Genomic DNA, 21,832 nt, shown 5'->3' with positions numbered 1-21,832 from the left:
AATGTTGCTGTTTCTGTTAAGAACACTTTAGTCCTAATGATCTATAAGTGTCCAGAAGCTATCGCAGGTAAGCTCATACGGAAAAAAGGGAAAAAATCAGCATAAAAATCAATAAAAATCAATAAAAGAAGCAAAGCATTTAAAGAGCAAAGAGATGAAGTGTCCACACTCACAAAGGGGGAGCCTTGAGAGCTGGTACTAGTAATTCCTATAGATGTTCCAACTTTTCTGGATTACTTACAACCCCCTCTGTCTGCATAAAGGCAGTGTTGGGACACACTGTGGTTCCATACCCCAGTGAGCATCAGTTAAACAGTATTGTACTGCAGAAAGTGGTGTGCTACAAAAATGGCGAGAAAAAAGCAATTAACAACGAAAGAGAGACAGACCATCATAACACTTAAAAATGTAGTTCTTTCCTACAGAGAAATTGCAAAGAAAGTCAAGATGTCAGTGAGTACAGTTTCCTTTACCATCAAAGGGCACTCGGAAAACTGGGGCAAACTCTGACAGGAAGAGGTCTGCCAGACCCAAAAGCCACAAATGAATCAGAGGACAAGTTTCTGAGAGTTAACAGCTTGCATGATAGGTGCCTCACAGGACAACAGCTTCAAGCACAGCTTAATAGTGGTTGTAGTAAGCAAGTCTCAGGTTCAACTGTGAACAGAAGACTTCAAGCTGCAGCTTTGACAGGACGAGTTGCAGCAAAAAGGCCATTGCTAAGACGTCATGAAACAGTGCCATCCAACTGAAGACTGGAAGAAGATATTATGGACTAATGAATCGAAATTTGAAATCTTCGGTTCATCACACAGGATCCTTGTACACCATCAAGTAGGCGAAGGGACATTGTGTGGCATCAACTGTCAAACATGAGGGAGGAAGTGTGATGGTCTGGGGCTGGTTTGCTGGATCCAGGGTCGGTGACTTATAGAGAGTGAGAGGCACCCTGAACCAAACAGCATTCTTCAGTGCCATGCAATACCCTCTGGTATGCGTCTAGCAGTCAGGGGTTCATCCCGTGGCAACATAATGACCTAAAACACGAGTCCAAGCTATGCCAGAACTACCTCAGGAAAAAAGAACAAGATGGGAAGCTTGAAAACAGGGAGCGGCCAGCACTTAAACTTAAACGCCATCGAGCTGGTTTAGGATGAACTGGACAGAAGAGTGAAAGCAAAGCAACCGACACGTGCTGCACATTTATGAGACCTTCTGCAACAGATATGGGAAGAACTTTCTGAAGAATATTTGATTTCTACTGCAGAAAGAAGCTCTTCAGCTGTTACATCTGCCAAAGGTGGCTACTTAGATGAGTCAAAACTTTAGAATACATTTTGGTCTATAAATTGAGTCCATGATTTCTTTTTTAAGTTAATTGCTTATTTGTACTATGCTTTCATTTCAGAGTGCAATGAGACATTAGACGGCATAATTTTCAATAAAAACTGGAAAAATTGTTGACAAATATATATATATATATATGAGGCAATATGGGAAGTTTATTAAGTTGCATGACTTGCAAAAATTGAAGGATGTGGAAAACTTCTGTGGTTCAACTTGTGGTGAACTTTTCCAGACTACACAGCAAAAAAACCTCGTGCCTGAAATCAAACATGACACATCTTTAGCTTTAGCAGAAAACAAGCGTTACTTGTGTTCCCACAATAGCACTAAAAAGAGTTTTTTATACGTCAGGTTTAGTTTAATAATTTTATTGCTTTGTGCAGTTTTGGAATAAGGTGGTGAAACCGGTGCAGGAGATTTATATTTTACTTGTCAAGAGCTGCCTCAAGGGGGTCAATTGACTGGTCAAAAATCTCCCACTCAGCTGACAGGGTTTATGAGTTTTACAGTGATGAAATTTCTCTGCTGTAAACATATGATCATCATCAGTTTAGGTCTCTGTGGTCCCAACCCTGGTTTGATTAAATATTTTCACAAACTGAAAGGACGATTCAGTTTTTAACTTTTGCTCATTGTTGAGCTTAAGTTTGGAGAAAGAAACATATATAAAACAAATGTAAACCTTATATTTTCATATTTATAGTTAGTTAGTTAGTTAGTTAGTTAGTTAGTTAGTTAGTTAGTTAGTTAGTTAGTTAGTTAGTTAGTTAGTTAGTTAGTTATGTAACTGTGTGGATATTAAAGTGGTAAAACAACCAACCTTGCAACCTCGCTGACAGATGAGACCAGAGCGGCGATTTTTTAATGCACAACACCACATTTTGAGAAATCCTAAATCAGTATATCAGCACAGACACCTCAAACCAACTGTGAGGCACAGTGGTGGAGTGGTGAAGATTTGGGCTTGTTTTGCAGCCACAAAACAAGCACAAATCTTGTTTTGGGCTTGTTTTAACTCACATTCTAGAGTTAAATGTGAGGCCATCTGTCCAACAGATGAAACTTAGATAAAACTGGGTTGCGCAATAAAACTGTGATCTCAAGCACACCAGTGAATCTGCAACAAAACAGCTGAAAGCGAAAATGATCATTGTGTTGCAATAGGTCAGCTAAAGTCCAGACCTCAGCCGGTTTGAAATAGTTTGCAAACCTCAGTTTGCAAACTATTTCTATGAAGCGTGGGCCAGAATTCCTCCACAATAATGTGAGAGCCAAATAAAGTGAAACGGAAAATTATTAGTCAACTTATTGCTGCTAAAGGTGGTTGTACAAGCTGCTGAATCATGGGCTGCACTTTTTGTGAAAACCATCTATTTCATATGACAGTAACTCAAAGCCATGGCAGTTTTACGGAAAAGCTAATGGCAGATAAACCATTCTTTTTCATTTGTAAAGTCCACACATTTACTGAAAAAATGCAGTTAAATACTGTAGATCTCTGAACCCTCCATAGCCCATCTCCAGAATGCAGCAGCACGATACAAATAGAAGCTAACAAATCACACCTATTCTTGCTTTACTTCACTGTCTCCCAGTGAAATTCAGAATCAAAATTCTGTTATAAACATATGAAGCACTACATGGACTGTAAAGCAGTGAGACCATATGACTGCAGCTGGCTTTTCAGACAATATCATCAAGTTCCCACTGTCTTACTTTAAACCAGAGGCAATCACACTTTTGAGGTTGTAACCCTAAACCTTGGAACAGCCTCATTTACTCATTCCCATTTATTTTAGGCCATAGTTTATATGTATTTGCCTGTATGGAAGTGTTGGAATGAATGTGTGATCCTGGGGTTGATTATTAGTCTGTATGGTGTAATGTGTATACTTAGCTTTAATGTTGTTGAGTCTGGCTTTGTAACTCCATATTTTGAAAAGTGTTGTACAAATAAAGCTATTATTATTGTTGTTGTTTACTTTTTATTCTTGACCTTCTACTTTTGCCACTATAATTATATGAGTATAATTTTCAGTATCATTATGATATTTTAAGTATTATTTCACAACAACATGTATATTTTCCTTTCCTTACTTATAAATGAGGATTTTCACAAGATCTTTACTTACTTTTACTTCTTTACATACTTTTTCCTTTATCGCATAATATGGATGCGACCAGTGGGGGCGATACGGAGCCTCTAACCTCTAACAATTCAACAAGGAAGAAAAAGACCCGGAAGTGAGCTTTGTTGTTTTTCTGGGGCGGGAAAGACTAGCTAGGAAGAAGGCAAAGTGCACGGTAAGTTTAAAACATTATTTCTAATCTAAGATGACATTTATTTAGGCGACTGCTTTTTTTACAGTTTGCCATTTGACGGGCTAGCGATGTTACACACCTCCTCCCTGCTGTTCATGTGAGCCTGAAAAACGTGTCTGAGCGGTGCACGTAGCGTTTTATGTGCCTCATATTTTCACACTGGATGAATCTGTCCAGCTTTGCATAGTTTCCGGTTGATTTTCTTTTATATAATATTCCCTTATAAGAAAATCAGCCACAACGACCTCACAGTGAATTTAAGTGACCGTTTTATATTGTAAACTACAACAAAAAATATAAACATAAACGCAAAAATAATGTTGATGTATATTTACTATACCAAGAACCCACTTAAATCAATAAAACAAACAACCATCTCACAAAATAATCATTTTAAAGTTGCTTCAACCAAGCTTGAACACCGTAAACCTTTAAATAACTTAGAAAGAAAATTCAGCACGAACAATGGATGTTGGAAATTATACAAATAAGCAAAACAGTTCATTTAAATCCGTAGGCAGATTACATAAAATATACAAGTATACAACTCATAACAGACAATAGATAAGTAAAGTAATGTAGTATGAAGTCTTAAAATTAACGCATATAGATCTGATTTGCCACCATCTACTGTTGGAGATGTGCCTTACATTATGATGGGTACACCACTCCTTTATTATAGTTAGCGTTACGCCCGCCTAAATGTCCAGGGGGTTTGGGGTAAGTGACAAAAAAGGAAACAATGAGGCAATAAAATCGTTGTTTTTTTTTCAATAATTAAACTGAAAGGTGACATGGACAAGTTGCTGACACCTTCCAAAAACGATGATCATAACAAAACCTGAAAGTTGGTCCAAATAGAGTAAGTTAAAATGGTTAAATAATGCAAAAACACACCATACCGCTCTACTGATCTGAAGTGTAGTAAATACACACATAAGTGTACAAGTCTGACTTTAAGTACTCTAGCTTAATTACTGAGGAGAATCTGCTGCACAGAAAGGTGGCACAAAGGCTGGAGAGACGGCAGGACACACACAGAGCACGTCCTGCTAAGGGCTATTTCAGTATTAATTTTACTTACAGTTTGTCCATCTCTAGGAACCTTAAGTAAACCTTTTAGATCAACCAGATATTAATGAATTACAATAGACCAGGCAAGAAGTAATAAATGTATGAAATATCTTTTCAGCATCACTCAGTGACATGATGTTTCTAATTTTAGAGCTAATGCACAGATGGAAAAAAGCAGTCCTACATATTTGTTTACTGCATGCATTAAAGGGCATATCCTAATCTAATTTTAATTTCTAACCTAATTTTTTCTTTTTTCTTTTTTATTCCTATTTATTCTATTTATCCCCTTTGTATATTTTATTTATATTTGTCTCTGTATTTATGTGTGTGTGTGTGTGTGTGTATATATATATATATATATATATATATATATATATAAATTCTGTAACTGTAACTTCGGTCGTTGCTGTGCTTTTTTTGGAAGTCGAATTTCCCAGAGGAACCCACCCGAGGGATTAATAAAGTTCTATCTTATCTTATCTTATCTTATCTTATCTTATCTTATCTTATCTTATCTTATCTTATCTTATCTTATCTTAATCAAAAATGATGCCCAGGTTCCTCTCGGTGTTATTGGAGGCTAAAATAGTGCCACCCAGAGTAAGTATCTGGTTGGACACCATGTTCCTAAGATTTTTAGGGAAGAGTACAATAAAGCTCAGTTTCGTCTGAATTTAAAAGCAGGAAATTAGTGGTTACCTGCAACTCTTGTAGTGATCTGGATTGAAACCAGGCCTTGGTGTCTTTAAGACATGCCTGTACTTTTTTTCTAGTAGATTTGTATAATGTGGTTTCATGAATAATTAAAGCAGGGTATCATCTACCATTACAATAATGCATTAAAATAAATGTAAGTAGTCATGTAAGAAAGTCTTTTCTAATAATGTTACCTAAGGGATGTATAATGTAAACAGTAATGATCCTCACTAACTGTCCATCTATCAGATAGATATGATTTAAATTTCTGCAGTGCAGTTTTTTCATACCTACATTTTGTAGTAAAATATTGTGATCAGCAGTGTCGAATGCTGCACTGAGGTCTAGCAGAACAAGCACAGAGATGAATCCACTGACATAAGCCATAAGAAGATCAATCATAACCTTCACTAGTGCCGTTTCTGTACTGTTAAGATTTTCTGAATCTTGACTGCAGCCCTTCAAATAAACAGTTGATGACAACTACTCTTTCAAGAATTTTTGAAATTGAAGGAAGATAGCTGGATGGAAAAGAGGCTTTTAGTAGTGATAATTACCACCACCTCAAAAGGCTATGGTGGGCAGCCTTTTAATAACGAAAGAGAAAGTGGGCAAATACTGTACACACGAAACCTTTGTATATAAAACAAGCATAGTTATTTTTTAATTTTAGCTCAAAAAATTAAATACAAATAAATAAATAGAATTAAAAAAAATAGAAACATCTTGGTTGCAATGAGAGCCACAAATGGCCCAATTAATGTAAGACTTTAGAAATTAGATATAACGATTGATATTAACTTTTCGACTTGACTTTTAAATTAAGTCCAGTGTGACCCCACGATATCGGAACTTAACACTTAATTTGAACTTGCAGTGTCAAGCTCCTCTCTTTGTGAAACACACTTAACTACTTTTTTGGGTTTTTTCGGTATCTAGTAAAAGACATGATTGCCTGAGATAGTCCTGAAACTGAGTCATTGCTGTAAGAATAAAACATTTTTAAAAATTTTGACATTCATTAGGTAGATGATTTATATGTGTTGACAATAAAAGTTGCCTAGTTGACAAAATAAATGATCACAAATTGTGTAACTGTTAACAGAATAGTGATGCATCGATATACTGCCAGTATTGACCAATTTTAAATAAGATATTTACCTTTGGCCATGAACTCTATTTGTTGTGTGTGATAAAGACATGGAAGACTTGACAAGTCTAAAAAATTAACAAATCATTTTATAATAATCTGACTTTTTTTTCCTCCTGGCAAAAGAGGAAATTAATAACAACAGCAACAAAAAAAACCCGAAAACTAAAATATACAGAAAATGTAAGTTGCTGTTTGTCCAGAATTTCACACTCATCACATCCATGTAGCACATTTATAGTACTGGCTGTTATTGAATCTCTTCCAGCAGGTGAGATGCCATCCAAAAGACAAGTTGTGGCCCAGCCTGCCTTCTCTCCAGTTCTCTTCATGACTGTGGAGGGTGAACCGATGAATTTCTTCTTGCGACCTGGTCCCATCAAACGCAAACTCCAGCCGCTCGTTTCAGCTGGAGGAGGAATGTTGTGCAACGTCCAGCAACCAGGAGCAATACTGCTGACTGATCCTGAGGACAGAAGTGTCATTCCTGAATCCACTGCACACTGGTACGTGCTGGACTGAGAATTCATGTTAATATCAGCAGGTGTTTACATTTAAAGAAATGCGATTTTTTTTTTTTACAGTCAATAAGAAGAAGATAAAAAAGAAAATGCTTCTTCAGTTTAGTTTGGTGGTGATAAATTTATTCAACCCATTTATGATTCATATCCTATGAATCCCACACACACAACAGCAGCACTGGAGCATACCTGGAAGTCTTATTATCTACTTATATCCCTTGTTTACTTTTCAGGTACGTGTCCACCCAGTATATTTATGACTGTGTTGAGAAGAATGAACAGTTGAATTTAGAGGACTACAGGCTAAATCCTGAAAAGGTCCAAAGACATTCTGCTAGACTCAACAACAGCAAAAACAGTTCGCCTCAAGCCACAGGAGGTACGACTAAACCCCAGACTTCCATGTCTGAAGGATTGTGTTCTAACACGTCTGCACTTTACAGATTACATTTTTTTTTTTATTACTTGAATTGTTTACAAGTTGCAATTAGAAATGTGTGTAAATCTGGTGAATAGTTTAATCTGCTTCCGTTTTCTACATTACGGTATGTCTACAATCTTTTATAACTAGGCAGAAGTGCCTACACTCCTGAAGAAGATGCTGCCATTTTAAATTATGTCAGCAAGCACAAGACGGAGACTGGGGGAAACCGGCTTTGGCAAGAGATGGAGAAACGGCATGTGACCGCACACACCTGGCAGTCGATGAAACACCGCTACAAAGCACAACTGGCTAAGAAACAGACAGCCGCCGTGGAGGCGGAAAAGCCAGAAGACAGTAAGACAGCAGAAGAAAAGACAGAGGTGATTAACTACCTGGATGTTGTCGTTACGATTTTGTTATTTTTAGTTGTGTTTTTTGTCATATGTTAGTCTGTTTCCACTGTTGCTTTGTTTTTTTTAGTTAGAATTTTCAAAGTAAAGTTTGACTTTAAATACACAGGCTATTTCCACGACATCATAAAATTAAAACAGTATTTAGTAAGTGACAGAGACAGAAAGACAAAGTGGCTCCGTACTGTGATGGCTTACACGTTTGCCTAATCATCATCGTTTTATATAGCACTTTAAAAACACACCTGGTAGACCAAAGTGCTGTACAATACAAATATAAATATAGTAATACAATAGGAAAAACCAAACATAGCAATAAAATGAATAAAAATGTCAGTTGCCCACAGAGTTAAAAGCCAGGGAATAAAAATAGGTTTTTAATCTGGACTTAAAAACTGGCACTGATGTAGCTAATATGGAGAGGAAGATTATTCCAAAGCATCAGAGCCGCAATAGAGAACGCTCGGTCTCCTCTAAGTTTCAGCCGGGACTTAGGAACTGAAAGCAACAGCTGCTCAGCTGACTGAAGCGAACGAACGGGGACATGGGGCTTCAACAAATCAGACAAATAAACAGGTGGCAGACCATTTAGAGATTTAAAAACCTAACATGTGAAAGAGTCCCAGTTTGATCCTGGGAGGAGACACAAATCCCTTTGGAGTTGTATCAGGAAAGGCAGCCAGTGAAAACATGCAGCGCTACCAACTGTGGCAATCCTTGTGAATAAGGACGCAGCAGAAAGTAGCTTTATGAGTAAAAGAACCCACGTAGAGACGCTAAGTAAAGGTAAGTAAACCATTTTTAAACCAGTGTTGTTCCATTTGAACAAAGTTTGTTATTTTTATCCAAAATATCAACATATTTACATCACAGCAGTGACAACAGCATCCACTAACATTACACGACTGACAGGCAAAATGATATTAGAATCTACATTACGACTGTACAGCAGGAGGAGATGTACCAGATAAGAAAATTCAAAATTTTTAATCCTTTGGATGATTGTTTAAAGTCTTACACAGCACCATGTGGATGCAGTCAGAAACATGAATATGAGTAAAGGTGAGACTGAGCTGGGTGTCTGTGAACAGGAGAAAGGTCAGCCCCGACAAACTGAGCAGCTCGTTCCAAAATGAGGGAATTCTTCTGTAGCATGTTTGTGGTTTGAATATTGTATATTATAGTATACACTGTATCAGCAGTCCCCAACCTTTTTTGCACCTCGGACTGGTTTATGTCCGACGATATTTTCACAGACCAGCCTTTAAGGTGTCGCGGATAAATACAACAAAATAAACCTGGTACCAAAAAAACAAAAAGAAGATTTATTCATAACACACGGGAGAAGACCCAGAGAAACCGAGTTAACGATAAAAACAATAAAGAATAATGATAAAAACCCTGAAAACCATAAATTTCACACATGAGCCTAAACCAGTCTGTGGCCCGGGGGTTGGGGACCGCTGTACTATGTTGTTATATTTATTGTTCTATATGAGATATTATTGATTGTTTTTTTATCCACTTCGATTAACATAAAATGCAAATTCTAGTCCTCGAACACATCCCATTTGTGAACTTTACAGTGTGTCTACTGCTGGTTTCAGCAGCATACTTAAACCGTCTTACCTGCGTTTACATTAGAATCCTGTTGTTCATTTTACTAAAACACCTTTATTGTAAAAAAAAAAAAAAAGAAGAAGAAAAGGGAAAAAAAATCTGTCATGTGTAGTAAAATAGGTCACAAGCTACCTCCTAAACTTCTTGAAGCTTTAATAAAAATCTGGAACATTTTTACCAGGTGTAGGGTGAAGAGTTGCCACTGGGTGGCAGCAGTGGGTTAAATAAAATCAGACAACCAAATTCAGGCTACTGGCTGTCACGTTTTTAATAGACTTTAATGCTGAAGCTTTTCATTTCCTCTGTCTGCCTCTAGGTGGAAGAGCATCAAGAGACAGATGCTCAGAAATCTTCATGTGAAGAAGATGTTTCAGAAACAGACCAAACACAGGTGGGAACTCACTGCTTGTATGCTGTAAGGGTGCTGTATGAGGTTATAGTTGCTGTAAAGACATAACCTGAAATGGGTGTCTCCACAGATGGATGTCCAGTTAGTACAAACAGGAAGCACACCAGAAAATGTAGACCAAGAGCAACATGTGAGTCAGAAAACAGATAAACAACAAACTGAAAGCAAACAATCAGAAACTCTAGAAGCTGAAGTATCTCAGGCCTTTCAAACTGCGGCGCCTTGTGCGGACCTACGGGCAGAGACCCAACTGCTAACAGCAGAGACCACAGACGCAGAAACAGGTGAACCTCAGCCTGTCTCCCCACAAAAACAAAGTTTGTCAGGGGATGACTCCACACCAGCTCAGCCTAAGCCCACGCCCAAATGTTCCTCATCAGAAAAGACAAAAGAGAAGCAGAAGGCCTCCCCGGTGCTGGAACAACCGTTGCGTCGAACAACTCGCAGGCAGCTTGAGCTTGAACCGTACGGCAAAAAACTGAGGTCTTCATCAACCCAAGCAGTGCGAACCACATCATCTCCCCAGCCCCTGAAAAAAACTAAGTCTGCTCTTCAACAAGATACGACCACAGACCAGCCGGCTCCCAAGAAAGCCAGAGGAAAAACTCCGAGAGCAGCGGCAGAGAGTGACGAAGAGCAGAGTACACCCGCAGCCATATCTAAAACAATACAAGCAGGTATGTCATGACACAAAGAGCCGTTTTCATTCTTTTGACAACCCTTCTTTTTACATTTCTTATACTTTTTGTGGTTTTCAGATGAAACCAATCCAGTGCCTCAGAAAGGAGAAAAGAAGAAGGAGAAGAGAAAGTTGGGGATTCTTGAATTGGCAACGAAGGAGTTTGAAGATGACAGTGAGGTAGGATGCTGGTTTTGATACACTTTGTAAAATCACCACTCAGTGCCTCAGCATGCAACAGTTCCCACTCTTGATTCCCAGTTTGACTGGGAGTGCTGGTGTCTCCTGTTGGGCTTCATGGACCTGCGACCTAAAAATGTAACATTCAGTATTAATGTTTTTTCTAGCTTTGTTCATTTTTTTTTTAAACAAACAGCAGGTCTTTTGTCCTGTCTCCCTCCACTCATCACCAATCAGTCGCAGCGGATGGCTGCTCCTCCCTGAGCCTCATGCTGCCAGTTTCCTTGCTGTAAAAAGGGAGTTTTTCCTTCCCACAGTTGCCAAAATGCTTGAAAATAGGGGATCCTCTGATTGTATCCTCTGATCCTATATATTATTGTAGGGTCTTTACTATTAATTAAATTGAATTGAAATTGCATAGGAGTTGTGACAATAGAAGCATTCCATTTGAAAATTTTAACAGATTGTAATTGTAGTAAAATACTTTTCTATAAATTAGTGGGATGTCAGAGAACCACAGGCCCCACATGATAGTTCTGATTTAAAGCATGAAGCCATAGAAGAGAATTTCTAGATTCTTTGCTGGTTATTGACCACAAAAGCTTCTGCTGCTTCTTTTACACACATGAAAGTTCCTGTTTTCATTTAACTGTACTCCCAACATCTGCTACACTGTGTTGTTTCTTGCTTTACATGTAGCTCGACTTTGTACATGATGTAATCCAAGTATTTCATCATTGTTTATCAGTGTTTTATAATACTTTTCTGTGTTATATATGTTCTTTAACACAGTTACATTTGTATCTCATAGTCTGATGATCTCGAAGCTCCAGATCTCCAAAACCCTGCACAAACAGCAGCTACATCGACCTCCCTTCATCCTCCGCCTGCAGACACAACTCCAGATCCCGCTTCCAAACAGTCCTGCACTAAACCTGGACCCACTGAGACCCCTCTGAGTAATGTGGAACAGGCCCAGGCCACTAGTAACAACTGTGCAGCTGAGAAAAGCTGCCTGCCTCCAGCTGCTGAGCCTGTAGTGTCCGAGGCTGTCGGTACAACCTCCAAGGCCCACCTGTTCATATTCGACAGTGAACTTCAGGAAGACGACTCTCAGTCTGTCAGCGGTGACCGTCCAGCAGCTCCTTCAGAACCACAGCCAACAGTGAACAAAGATGCTGCACTTTCTCTGACTCAGGACCTGTTAGAGGAGGACAAGCTGCGAATCAGAGACCTCATGAACCAGACAGATAAGGTGAGGTGTTGTTTTTCTTCTCCATTATATTCTTTCAACCTTTATTTTGCTTATTCAGATATAAAGGGGTTAACTGTGGAACTTGCAGCTTTCTCTGTGTTAAGTCATTTTTATCCTTTGCTGTTTTTTTTGTAGGACTTAATTAGTGTGACCAAAGCTTTACTTAAGACCAGTGGAGACTTTTCTGCTGCAAAAGACCTGCTCTTGAATCCCCCCTCCATTTCGGGACCGTTTTGGAATCGCTGTGACGACAGACTTTTGCTCTCGGCTGAGCCTATCAGCATCCAACGGCTGCAGGAGAAATACGGCGAGGAGATGGTGGCCAAGAGAATCGTGTTTCTCGAAGTGGAGGGATGACAAAAGATAGATATAAGACATAATGTCATCTATTACTATCTGCACTTACACTGTGCAAAAACTGAACTGGTTAGTTGATACCAATTGAGCTTAAATTCTCACTTCTGTTTCTCGGTTGTCACCCACAACAGACAAACTTGTGTAAACTGGTTGTTCAGTACAGCTCCTACTCGACTAAATGTAAACTTTTATTCAGAAGTTGCATAAAAGATGTGCCGTGACTTTTATTTCTCTTTAAAAACACAATTTTGAAGCATTTTAGAAAGAAAATCTGTTTAAATAAGATGAGTTTATTAAAAACACATCTTTTGTGTTTTTAATGTTACTTTTACTATGTTTACTTCCATTAAACTGTATAATAAATATTTAAACACCACCCAAGAACACACGAGTGCCATTTTTAAATGTATGGTTTGTTTTTTTTAACTTTAGCAGCAGATCATATTGCTCAGAATAAAAGAACTGCAGTTTAATCTGGTATTGGTGATATGATGTTCTCTGTGACTAGTTTGAATAAAGTAATTTCACGATGACCTGCTTTGCTCATTTGCAGCTCCATGCTTTTACTCTTTTACTCCAAATGCAACATTTGAACAGCCGCTGCGTGAGGCTTCAGTTATCACAACCAGAGCTGTGTTAGTACAGATCACAGTATATCATGAGGATGTCTCTGACTCCAACTCCAAGATTAGAAAAAAACAGAGTTCAGAGCAGCCTGAATGCTTTTTTTAAAACATATTTCGACCTCATTATTTATGACTTATCCCATGTTGAAAATAAGCACCCACCATTCTAACAGTATACGCTTGTAGGCCACTGTGACACAGTTGTTGTTTTCGACAGGCTTCTGTGAGTACTTGAGAAACTGATCATCAACACAAAGTTTCTGGATTTCATAGAGAATGGTCCGAAAAAGAATGGGTAGACTACTTTAAGTTGACAGGTTGATTGTCCAGCTGACAAATCAGCGGCAACTTTATGAATTTAGGTAGATCTGAAGGCAAAATGAGGCCCAATGCAGTATGAGCAAGATGCACCTAATGAAGTGTCCTTTAAGGGTGTGACAAAATAACCCTAATAGGACTCCTTACGTGAAAGGACACCTTAATTATGTAAATGTTTCTTAAAACTTGGCTTCTCTGCTTGATTATGATTATGATTTTTAGTCCATGTTACATGTTAAACTGCCAAAAGATCCTCTACACTTTAATTAAAAGATGCTTCAACCAGTAGTAACATACTTTTTTGAAATCTTCTTATGATGAATCATTGTGTTCAAAAACTGTTTTTGGTGGCACAGATTTCATTGTAAAAAGCAGTCTTTCCAAAATATCCTAGTACACCAACAGACACAAAAGCAACTTCCAAAATATTGTCTATTAACTTCCCTTGAACAGTGCAATCTAGTCTACTTCAAAAACAAAAAACCCAATCAATCAATAAACATATATATAGATATATAGATATAGATATATAGATATAGATATATAGATATATATTCAAAAAGTCAAAATAGCCTCTATTTGTATCCAATACACCTTTTATTCCATTTTATCCCAATATCAATTGAGTACATTCATAATTTTGAAACTGAATCAGCCCTCCACCCACATGAATACATTGTTTCAATAGTTTAAGCAAACAATAATAATAATAATAATAATAAAGAATGTACAAATCCAAACAATAAAACAAACCGAAGTAAATAAAATCAGCTACTTAAAATTGAAACAACAGGATGCAACCTTTAAAGCAAATGAAACACAAAGACCAGTAACAGTAACCACTACAGCTCTGCAGATTCTACCATAGTACGGCTGCTCTTTATCACTCTGCCATGTCTATGAGGTTAATAATGATATTAACAGCAAACACAGGTATGTAGTGTAAAACTTGACAGGACAATTAACACAACCACATAGTCCCGCAGATAAAAACCGCTCGTATAAAACCCCTTTATTAGTATGAAACATTCACATCCACCAGGACCTAATTTACATACATCTAGACCACATACTGTGAGTCGGTCAGCTTAAAAACCTGTTAAGTACACCAAAACATAACAAGGTCTCCAATAAGCAAACAGCACACCATGTATCCCTGGGTTGTTTTCTTTAAATAACAGCTACATGTTTTTTGTTTTTGCTCAAGCTACATTCAACAAAGAGAGTTGCTACAGCAATTTCAACCGATTGAACTACAACCTGCTTCAAAGTGACGGGAAGGTGATAATAATGGTTTGCAAGAATGGCTGACTATTTTTCAAACTGTGGAAAACTGACACTGATCTGTGGTACAAACACTAAGGCTGCGCAACTTTCCCGAGTTAGTAGTACTCAGAGCTTGATATACGTCTTTGTCATGTTACTGTACACGCTTGCTTTGGTTGGCTGGTTAGTGTGATGGCGACAGTGGGGTGAAACACTGTCATTTGTTGTTATGGACTTGCTCTTCCTGCATGTCAAAATGATGCTCTGTGCACAGTCCCAGTAAAACAATGGCTCTTTGATGCTTATCAGGCTGGTTTTATTTATCAGCAATAAGAGTATGATGTTTTCTCTGTGAGCAAGGCTGCTCCCCACTCTTGTCTGATATAGTCAATTTGTTTTAGTATGGGTGTTGTGTTGTGGTAAATAAATGACCCGAAAACATATGGAACTAGTTTAAAAACAGCTGAATATGGCAACATAACTTTGCAGTTAACCCAGAACGATTAAAAACGGTGAAAAAGACACTTTCTTTCTGCCGCGAATACATTTTACAGAGACACTGTCTTGATTAAAAACATAGCGCATTGTCTGCATTGCAGCTTTTTAAAATTCAAAATATAATGTTATTTAAAAAAGACCCAGAGCTCCTTTTACCCCCACAAGCATGCTAAAACAACAAAAGGCCAGTATTTTAACATTCTGTTTCTGTAAAACTTCAAAATAGAAGTAGCACTTGATCTTTGATCTAGCAAACCATACATACACTATCATACAAAGAGGTGATAAAAAGATCACTTCTGTCCCCATGCGTCAGTCAGCTTGTGAGTGCGAGACATCTTAATCTGTTGCAGAAAGACAACTACAAAATAAAACAAACACAGAAAAGGCCTCTGGGGTTTACGATCACATGCCTACAGCCCTCTATGCAAGGTCTGATGTTTCTAGCCCCAATACAGGAGAGACAAAGCAGGATGTGCAACCTGACTACAGGACAGCATGAAATAGTCTACAATCAGGAGTATAACCGAAATCACGTGTAACAACAAAAACTTCTTCCTACTAAAGCACATGAATGAACTGAATGTATACGTGTTAGACGTATGTGAAAGCGAAGCGCTTTTATGACGTGACCTTTGGTTTTAACTTGTTTGGCTTTGATTGCACTGATGATTCATTTTACTCGATAACTTTTAATAGAACTTCTGGATGTGATCCAATTTTAAATGACCCGCCTTAATGTGCACAAAGTGCGCAGGACAGAAACAACGTCTCCTAAACAAAGTAAATCTGAACAGCTTCAGCAGCATAACATCTAACAAATGCTTACAGTGCTTATTGCCATGAATGAAGGTGTCACAAGACGCTGTTCCAGTTTGTTTTACTACTGATGTTGAGGAAAAAAATAAACAACAACAAACGTCTGATACTAAGATTATTTTTATACATAAACACAAGTTCTTAAACTGATATATAGAAAAACACCTGCTTTATTTAAAAGGCTAGTGGTCTTAAGAAAAACAAGGAAGGGTGAAAGCCAGTCCAAACAATAAGGCCAGCTAAATTGCATAGAACTTGAATAGTGCACTGATGCATCAAAAGGCTGTGCTCCTTTCCTCTGTCAGCTTTGGCAAACCCTGCAGAGTTCCCTCAGAAACCAACAGAAAACCCAACACAATTTGTCTCCACTTCTTTTTGTCTCCCCAGCAGAAGACACTTAAATTCCCCAAAACCCCAATTTAATTTGGATTGCAAGTAGCCCAGCTGGGCTCAAATAATAATATAAAATGTTCAAATTAAGGAGACCCAACATTTTGGAATCTAAAATAAATATTCAAAAATGTAAAAGGTGGATATATTTTTGATGAATAACGTATTCGTTCTCGACTAAACAAGGAGCACAATATGTACTGTTGTCAATTCCTTTAGAAATAAAGGATCGTAATAGGGTAGAAAAAAACTTCTCGGCCCATTTAAAATATTTCTTCTTCTTATCCCAAAAATGATTTAAAGCTCTGGACGAGGATCCAGCGAGGCAGCAGTGAGGAAGAGAGCACAGCATGGTTTCTTTACGCACTCATTATCTCTTTGCCAAGCAAAGACATTCCCCCCACCACCACCACTTTCTAAACAACAGAAATAGTATAAAAGCACCAGTTCTGGGTCTGCACCAGTGAGGACGACCAAGAGAACTTTAATTAGTAGGTCAAACGGGCCCAGATTTAGATTGGTCCGCCTTTCTAGCCGGGCCTTTAAATCCTGTGATAACCAGGGGCGGGGAGACAAGTGGAGATGGGACAAAGCCCAGCAATGCAGTCATCAACTAACGGCGACTTCAGCTTCTGCGTCCTTGTCCGAAATCTCATCCTGGATCTCGTCTGTGTTCCCTGAGTCGCTGCTGGCCACAGAGCTGACAGAGGGAGAGTTCCTTCCGCCTTTAATCATCCGTCGACAGGTCTCCATCTGAACGTCAAGGCCTCTCTTCATGCTGCACATCTCCATGTACTCATGCAGATGTCTGTTCATGTCACTCTTTGCTGTGGCCAGTTCCATCTGAAAGCATAAAAAACAAGATTCAACACAGAGAAGAAAGAAGGAGAGTAAGGACGAGGCCAAACTAAATGTTTATAGGTGGGTAGAAACCTCTTGAATCATCACCTTGGATTAGCATGTTAAGATGCTAAACCTTGCTAATGACTGTAAAAACAAAGCTGAACTCTCTGGAAATACAATTAAAAATGTCACATTTTCTACTGTTGATGGGGGCAATAAGAAACAGCTACTGCAGTTCACTCTAAGGCAGGTCCAATTCCAAAGAAGAATGACTTGAAATAATAAAATTAATCAAATCAAAAACTTAGCAAACATTTTTCACCAAGTTTATATGTCTTCACCTCATTTGGTCTCAATCAGTCATAACATGCAAGAGCATAAGTTTATAATTGTCTGGTAGCTAAATAAATCAAAGCCAAAGGAATCTTTGCACTTTACTTATCAGGCATGACATTTATGCCTGATAAGGCATGAATCAGCCTTATTCCAAGAATGAATCAGAACTGGGCTGATTCATTCTCTGGGAACCCTGATTGTGCAGATGTGGTGTGTTGCAGTTTTTCTTTTATCACATTTTAGACATTTTTTATGTATTTGTAACCTTTCAGTGTCTCATTTAAAGGTAATTTAAGAGAAATTTAGCCACATTTGACTTATTTTGTATCTCTCTTGATTGTTGCCTGCTACCATTTGGTCTAACATACAAAATAAGGCTCCTTTGAGTCACGCTGTCTCTTTCTGGGATATAAATTTATTAGATCACCACCCAGTCTAAGGTTCATGCAACAGCTGCCCTAAATTAACAGTATTGCTTATTAATAAAATATATTTGAATGTTTCTGTAATGGTTAATCTATTAATGGTTACAGGGTAGGATGTACAAGTTCTTGAAATGAAATGCCATTTTAACTCATTCACTGCCATTGACGTCTATAGACGTCAATTACGTTTTTCAATGGGAGGGGCTAGAATACAACCTCGGGCAGCTTGTCAGTGAAAACTGAAGCCCACCAGCAGTAAAAGTAGACCTGCAAGGAGGTGCAGGGTTTGCGCACGTAAGGGATTGCGCAGTGAGACAAAAATGTGGTGCAAGTCTTGTTGTGTGCCCTTGCATCCCGGAAAGTGTTATAATGATTACCACACAAAAGTGAATTATTCATTGTGAATAAATGTTTCACTATGTACATTTTATTTTTTCATATATTTGTAAATAAATTATTTTGATAAAACATAACCTTTCTCAGTGTTATTTCTGTTTTATAGAAGTGAAAAACTATTTTATATGTTAGAGGTGTCACAAAGCAAGAAATATTAGTGTCAAAGGCACTTTTCTGCTTGAAATGTGTTTTTCACAAAAAGCTCGTTTTCTCCCTTTTTCTGGTCAAAACAGGCATTTTTGGTGGAACCCACCTCTCTTCTACAGCTGATTACTAAAGAATGGAAAATGGTAGAAACAAGCTTTTTTTTTTGGATGAAAGAAGAGAGTCTGTTCTTCATTTTGGTAGGTTCAGCGTTTATATGATCATAACACACAGTTTTCTGTGGCTCTTCAAAAATGAGTAAAAATGCTCAAAAACCCTGGCAGTGGGGAGTTACCTGATTTGAAAATGGCTGGCAGTGAATGAGTTAATGCTAAATTATTATTAATTTTTTTTAATTCTTGAATTTTCCAATTTACTCTTCTAGAAAAACAAGGATAAGAAAAAAACCCTCATTATTATTTTTTGATTAAGATGCCAAACTACAGTTTTTTCCTTTCATTCCTGAGGAGAAAAAAATATGCTTTAGTGGTTGAATGAGCATGTGTTGTGTGGTCGCTGGTAGGTCCGCCTACCTCGATCTGCCCGATGGTCTCCTGGTACTCCTGCTCTCTGGTCTTAAATAGTGACTCTGTTTCGTCAATGAGGCTGCCAAGGCTTCCATCCTGGGAGTCCTTAGAGAGCACAGACAGAAACCTCATTCATCATGCATGAGTAAATGTCTTATACAGCAGCCACAGCAATGATCTATACTGTGAATTGCATGACTTTAAAAACCCCATGCTGTCAAATCATCTAAATGCACACAGGACTCACTGGATCCGCAGCTTCGCTGGTGCCCTCACGGGGGCAGGTGGTTGTGCTCGTCGGCGCCGCGAGGGTGTATGGCATGTTGTAGTTCGCGAAGTCTTCCCACAGCAAGAGAGTCTCCTCGTTTTCCTCCCACGTCAGACTGTCGCAGTCGTCGTCGATTTCGAACGTCTCACGCCTGGCAACAAAGGAGTTATCTGAACAATGTCTGTGTAGGACAAGGTCAGAGAATGGAAAGGAAAAGAAAGAGAAAGATGGAGGAAAGCATAAAAGCCAACATATTCAGCAAAGGTCATTGGAAACAAAAGAAGTGCTCTTAGGGTAGCCAAAAAAGGGAAGTAGAAGGAACACAGAAGTAGCAAAGGAAAGAGGCAGAAACTGTAATGTTTCTTAAATATTCTAAGTGTTGGTGGTAAATAAATGGCCATATATTTATATCTGTTGTGTTCTGCTGAATGAGCACACTGACGGTTAGCTGCAAAACTGTGAACACCAGAGGGAGATGAAGGAACATGCCAGAAACTATACTGGCATGCTGAAGGTGCAGAGCTCATTTAATTTGATTCAAAACAAAATACCAGCTTTACTTTTGGTGCATGTATCCATGAAAAGTGTCGCTTACAGCTGGTTAAGCATGCGTTTCATTTCATCCGTGATGTTGAGAGACCCGGGGACCTCCTCCTCTGAAGTACTTGGCTCGGCATCCATCTCTGAATTCTCCTCATCGGACACGGCTTTGCGTTCTTTTCTCTTGCAGCAGGCCATGGCACCCTGAAAAACACAAAGACCGTTTGCATCTACAGAGAACCTAATATATCTCATGATTAAGCATAATTATGGCAATTTAGACCACGCAGAAGTCTGTCAAATACTGAGCAAAAGGCCTCATTTTCAGTCATGAGCCTGCACTCATCAGAAGCCAGAAAGACGCAGTGCAAGACATGTATGCTTAAAGTTAATATACAGCTAATAAAATAACGTAGAAATTGATATTTTATAAAAAACAAACAAACTACAGAACAGACTGTTTTTCTGCACATGTGCATGTATCTCTTGTTCGCGTGCATTTTACAAACATGCATAAATGTTTTACGCTGACAGCAGGCTTCATAAACTCATCTACAGATCAATATTTATTGGCATATAAAAATTGTAAATTGACAAATTTCATTAAAGGTAGGATCGTATATAACATGTGGTACATGAGAAGTCACCAGCTTGGTTCACGGAGGATTTATTCTTGGGCTTCAGCCAGCAATGTCGGCGCAATGTGATAACCTTGTGTGCAGCGAAAAGTTGGCAGGTCAGCATTTCATCTTTTGTTTATGTGTGTCTGTGTGTGTGCGCATGCATTCTGTACATAAGTCTTCTCCATGTCTATTTTTACGTGTTTGCATGAGAGCATATTTGCGAACATGCAGCTATGGACCGATGCCCATTTAGGGCGGGGGGTGTCATTCAGTGCATGATCAGCTGAGAAGGAAAGTAACAGTCACCACACAGCGAGCGCCTGGCAGATTTCATCTCATCAGTGCCGAATTTCTCCTTCACAATACAATTTAGCTTCTTCCTGCATTTACTATCGGCTCATCTAAGAAACTGGGAGAGAGCAAATGAATCCGGGGCAGATGGACACTTGCCTTCTCAGGAAGCGACCTTGCGGGACTAACGTTGAACATTTTTGACATGTCCTCTGAGTTGCGTTGCTGAGCCACATCGCACAGTTTGGCCGTGATGTCAATCCGCCTGCAGATGTCCATGTCCACCCTCCTGGCTTTCTCCTGAATCTTGGAGTCCAGGTCAGACATTTGCTGTATGAGGACAGAGAGCGGCTCTTTAGATGACGTTCATACCGTCGTGATTATCAGCTGGTGTTAAATTGCGTCCCACATTTCCATGCCGACTCTACCCACACCAACATAACACTGTCATTTTTATCTGAATTATTCATCTCAACAAGCACTTGCAAAATAAAGTTAGTGCATTCATCTATGTGCAGTTCAAAAACTATACTTTGGCCTATTTATTATCTAATAAAAAATATGCAAATTCTGGTCTGATAAGTATGCAGAGGCAGACATGGAGCATGGAAATATGGATATTTTTTTTCTGAGCAATTATATCCAGAGGCACAAATACAGACTGTCTAACCATTGTAGGGTTTTAACTAATCTATTCCTCCTAAAACATCCTCTACTTCTGCATCACTTACCCTTCTCTTAATGCAAATAACAGGGTGTAATGTAAAGCACACAAAAAGAGACAAAGAATTAAAAATCCATGAATGGCAAAGTAAACAGAAGCAGGCTAAACAACAGTATTCTCCAAAACAAAAACAGCATGTGCATATATTTATCCCAAAGCAATTGCGAGCTGTGACGCACCCCCTGCAGTTTATCACAAGTGAACTGTATATCAGTCTGAGCAGACTTGCCAGGGAACAATACAGTGCTGCACAGAACAGGAAGTGCTCTGGATCTACAGCTGCTGTCTGAGCTATTTCAGGAATATTGTCTTGGATGATTTATAGTATTTTATATATCACATATATATATA

The 21,832-nt window shown here is 38.5% G+C and overlaps 2 protein-coding genes across 6 annotated transcripts in view; one reads left to right on the top strand and one right to left on the bottom strand.

The window, feature by feature from the left end:
* The first annotated feature begins 3,550 nt into the window (after positions 1–3,550).
* On the top strand, positions 3,551–13,665 carry LOC102294480 (telomeric repeat binding factor 2, interacting protein). 2 transcript variants are annotated; one of them, XM_005932306.3, is made up of 9 exons: positions 3,551–3,651; positions 6,861–7,098; positions 7,347–7,492; positions 7,685–7,917; positions 9,884–9,958; positions 10,047–10,653; positions 10,735–10,835; positions 11,647–12,090; positions 12,226–13,662. In XM_005932306.3, the coding sequence occupies exons 2-9, from the start codon at positions 6,869–6,871 to the stop codon at positions 12,445–12,447; spliced, it is 2,058 nt and encodes a 685-aa protein (XP_005932368.1). In that variant the 5' UTR covers positions 3,551–3,651; positions 6,861–6,868; the 3' UTR covers positions 12,448–13,662. The 2 variants fall into 2 exon arrangements, with proteins under 2 accessions (XP_005932368.1, XP_005932369.1); XM_005932307.3 differs by having other exon boundaries at positions 3,561–3,651; positions 6,864–7,098; positions 12,226–13,665.
* A 300-nt stretch (positions 13,666–13,965) lies between these two features.
* iffo2b (intermediate filament family orphan 2b) overlaps positions 13,966–21,832 on the bottom strand; it is a 35,599-nt gene continuing 27,732 nt past the window's right edge. The window contains exons 4-9 of one of the 4 annotated variants that reach the window (XM_042224937.1): positions 21,489–21,494; positions 20,917–21,087; positions 19,899–20,047; positions 19,283–19,484; positions 19,042–19,140; positions 13,966–17,207 (exon numbers count right to left, since the gene is read on the bottom strand). In XM_042224937.1, the coding sequence (XP_042080871.1) occupies positions 16,974–17,207; positions 19,042–19,140; positions 19,283–19,484; positions 19,899–20,047; positions 20,917–21,087; positions 21,489–21,494 (861 nt within the window). In that variant the 3' untranslated portion in view covers positions 13,966–16,973. The remainder of the gene's footprint in view (positions 17,208–19,041; positions 19,141–19,282; positions 19,485–19,898; positions 20,048–20,916; positions 21,088–21,488; positions 21,495–21,832) is intronic. The other 3 variants (XM_042224938.1, XM_014336818.2, XM_005932308.2) reach the window with 3 other exon arrangements.

Source organism: Haplochromis burtoni, unplaced genomic scaffold, assembly GCF_018398535.1.
Source record: "Haplochromis burtoni strain Fernald_Lab_line unplaced genomic scaffold, NCSU_Asbu1 Contig_156, whole genome shotgun sequence".
Classification (NCBI taxonomy): Eukaryota; Metazoa; Chordata; class Actinopteri; order Cichliformes; family Cichlidae; genus Haplochromis; species Haplochromis burtoni.
The sequence above is the reverse complement of the archived record's forward strand: the minus strand, read 5'-3'. Positions and strand labels throughout refer to the sequence as shown.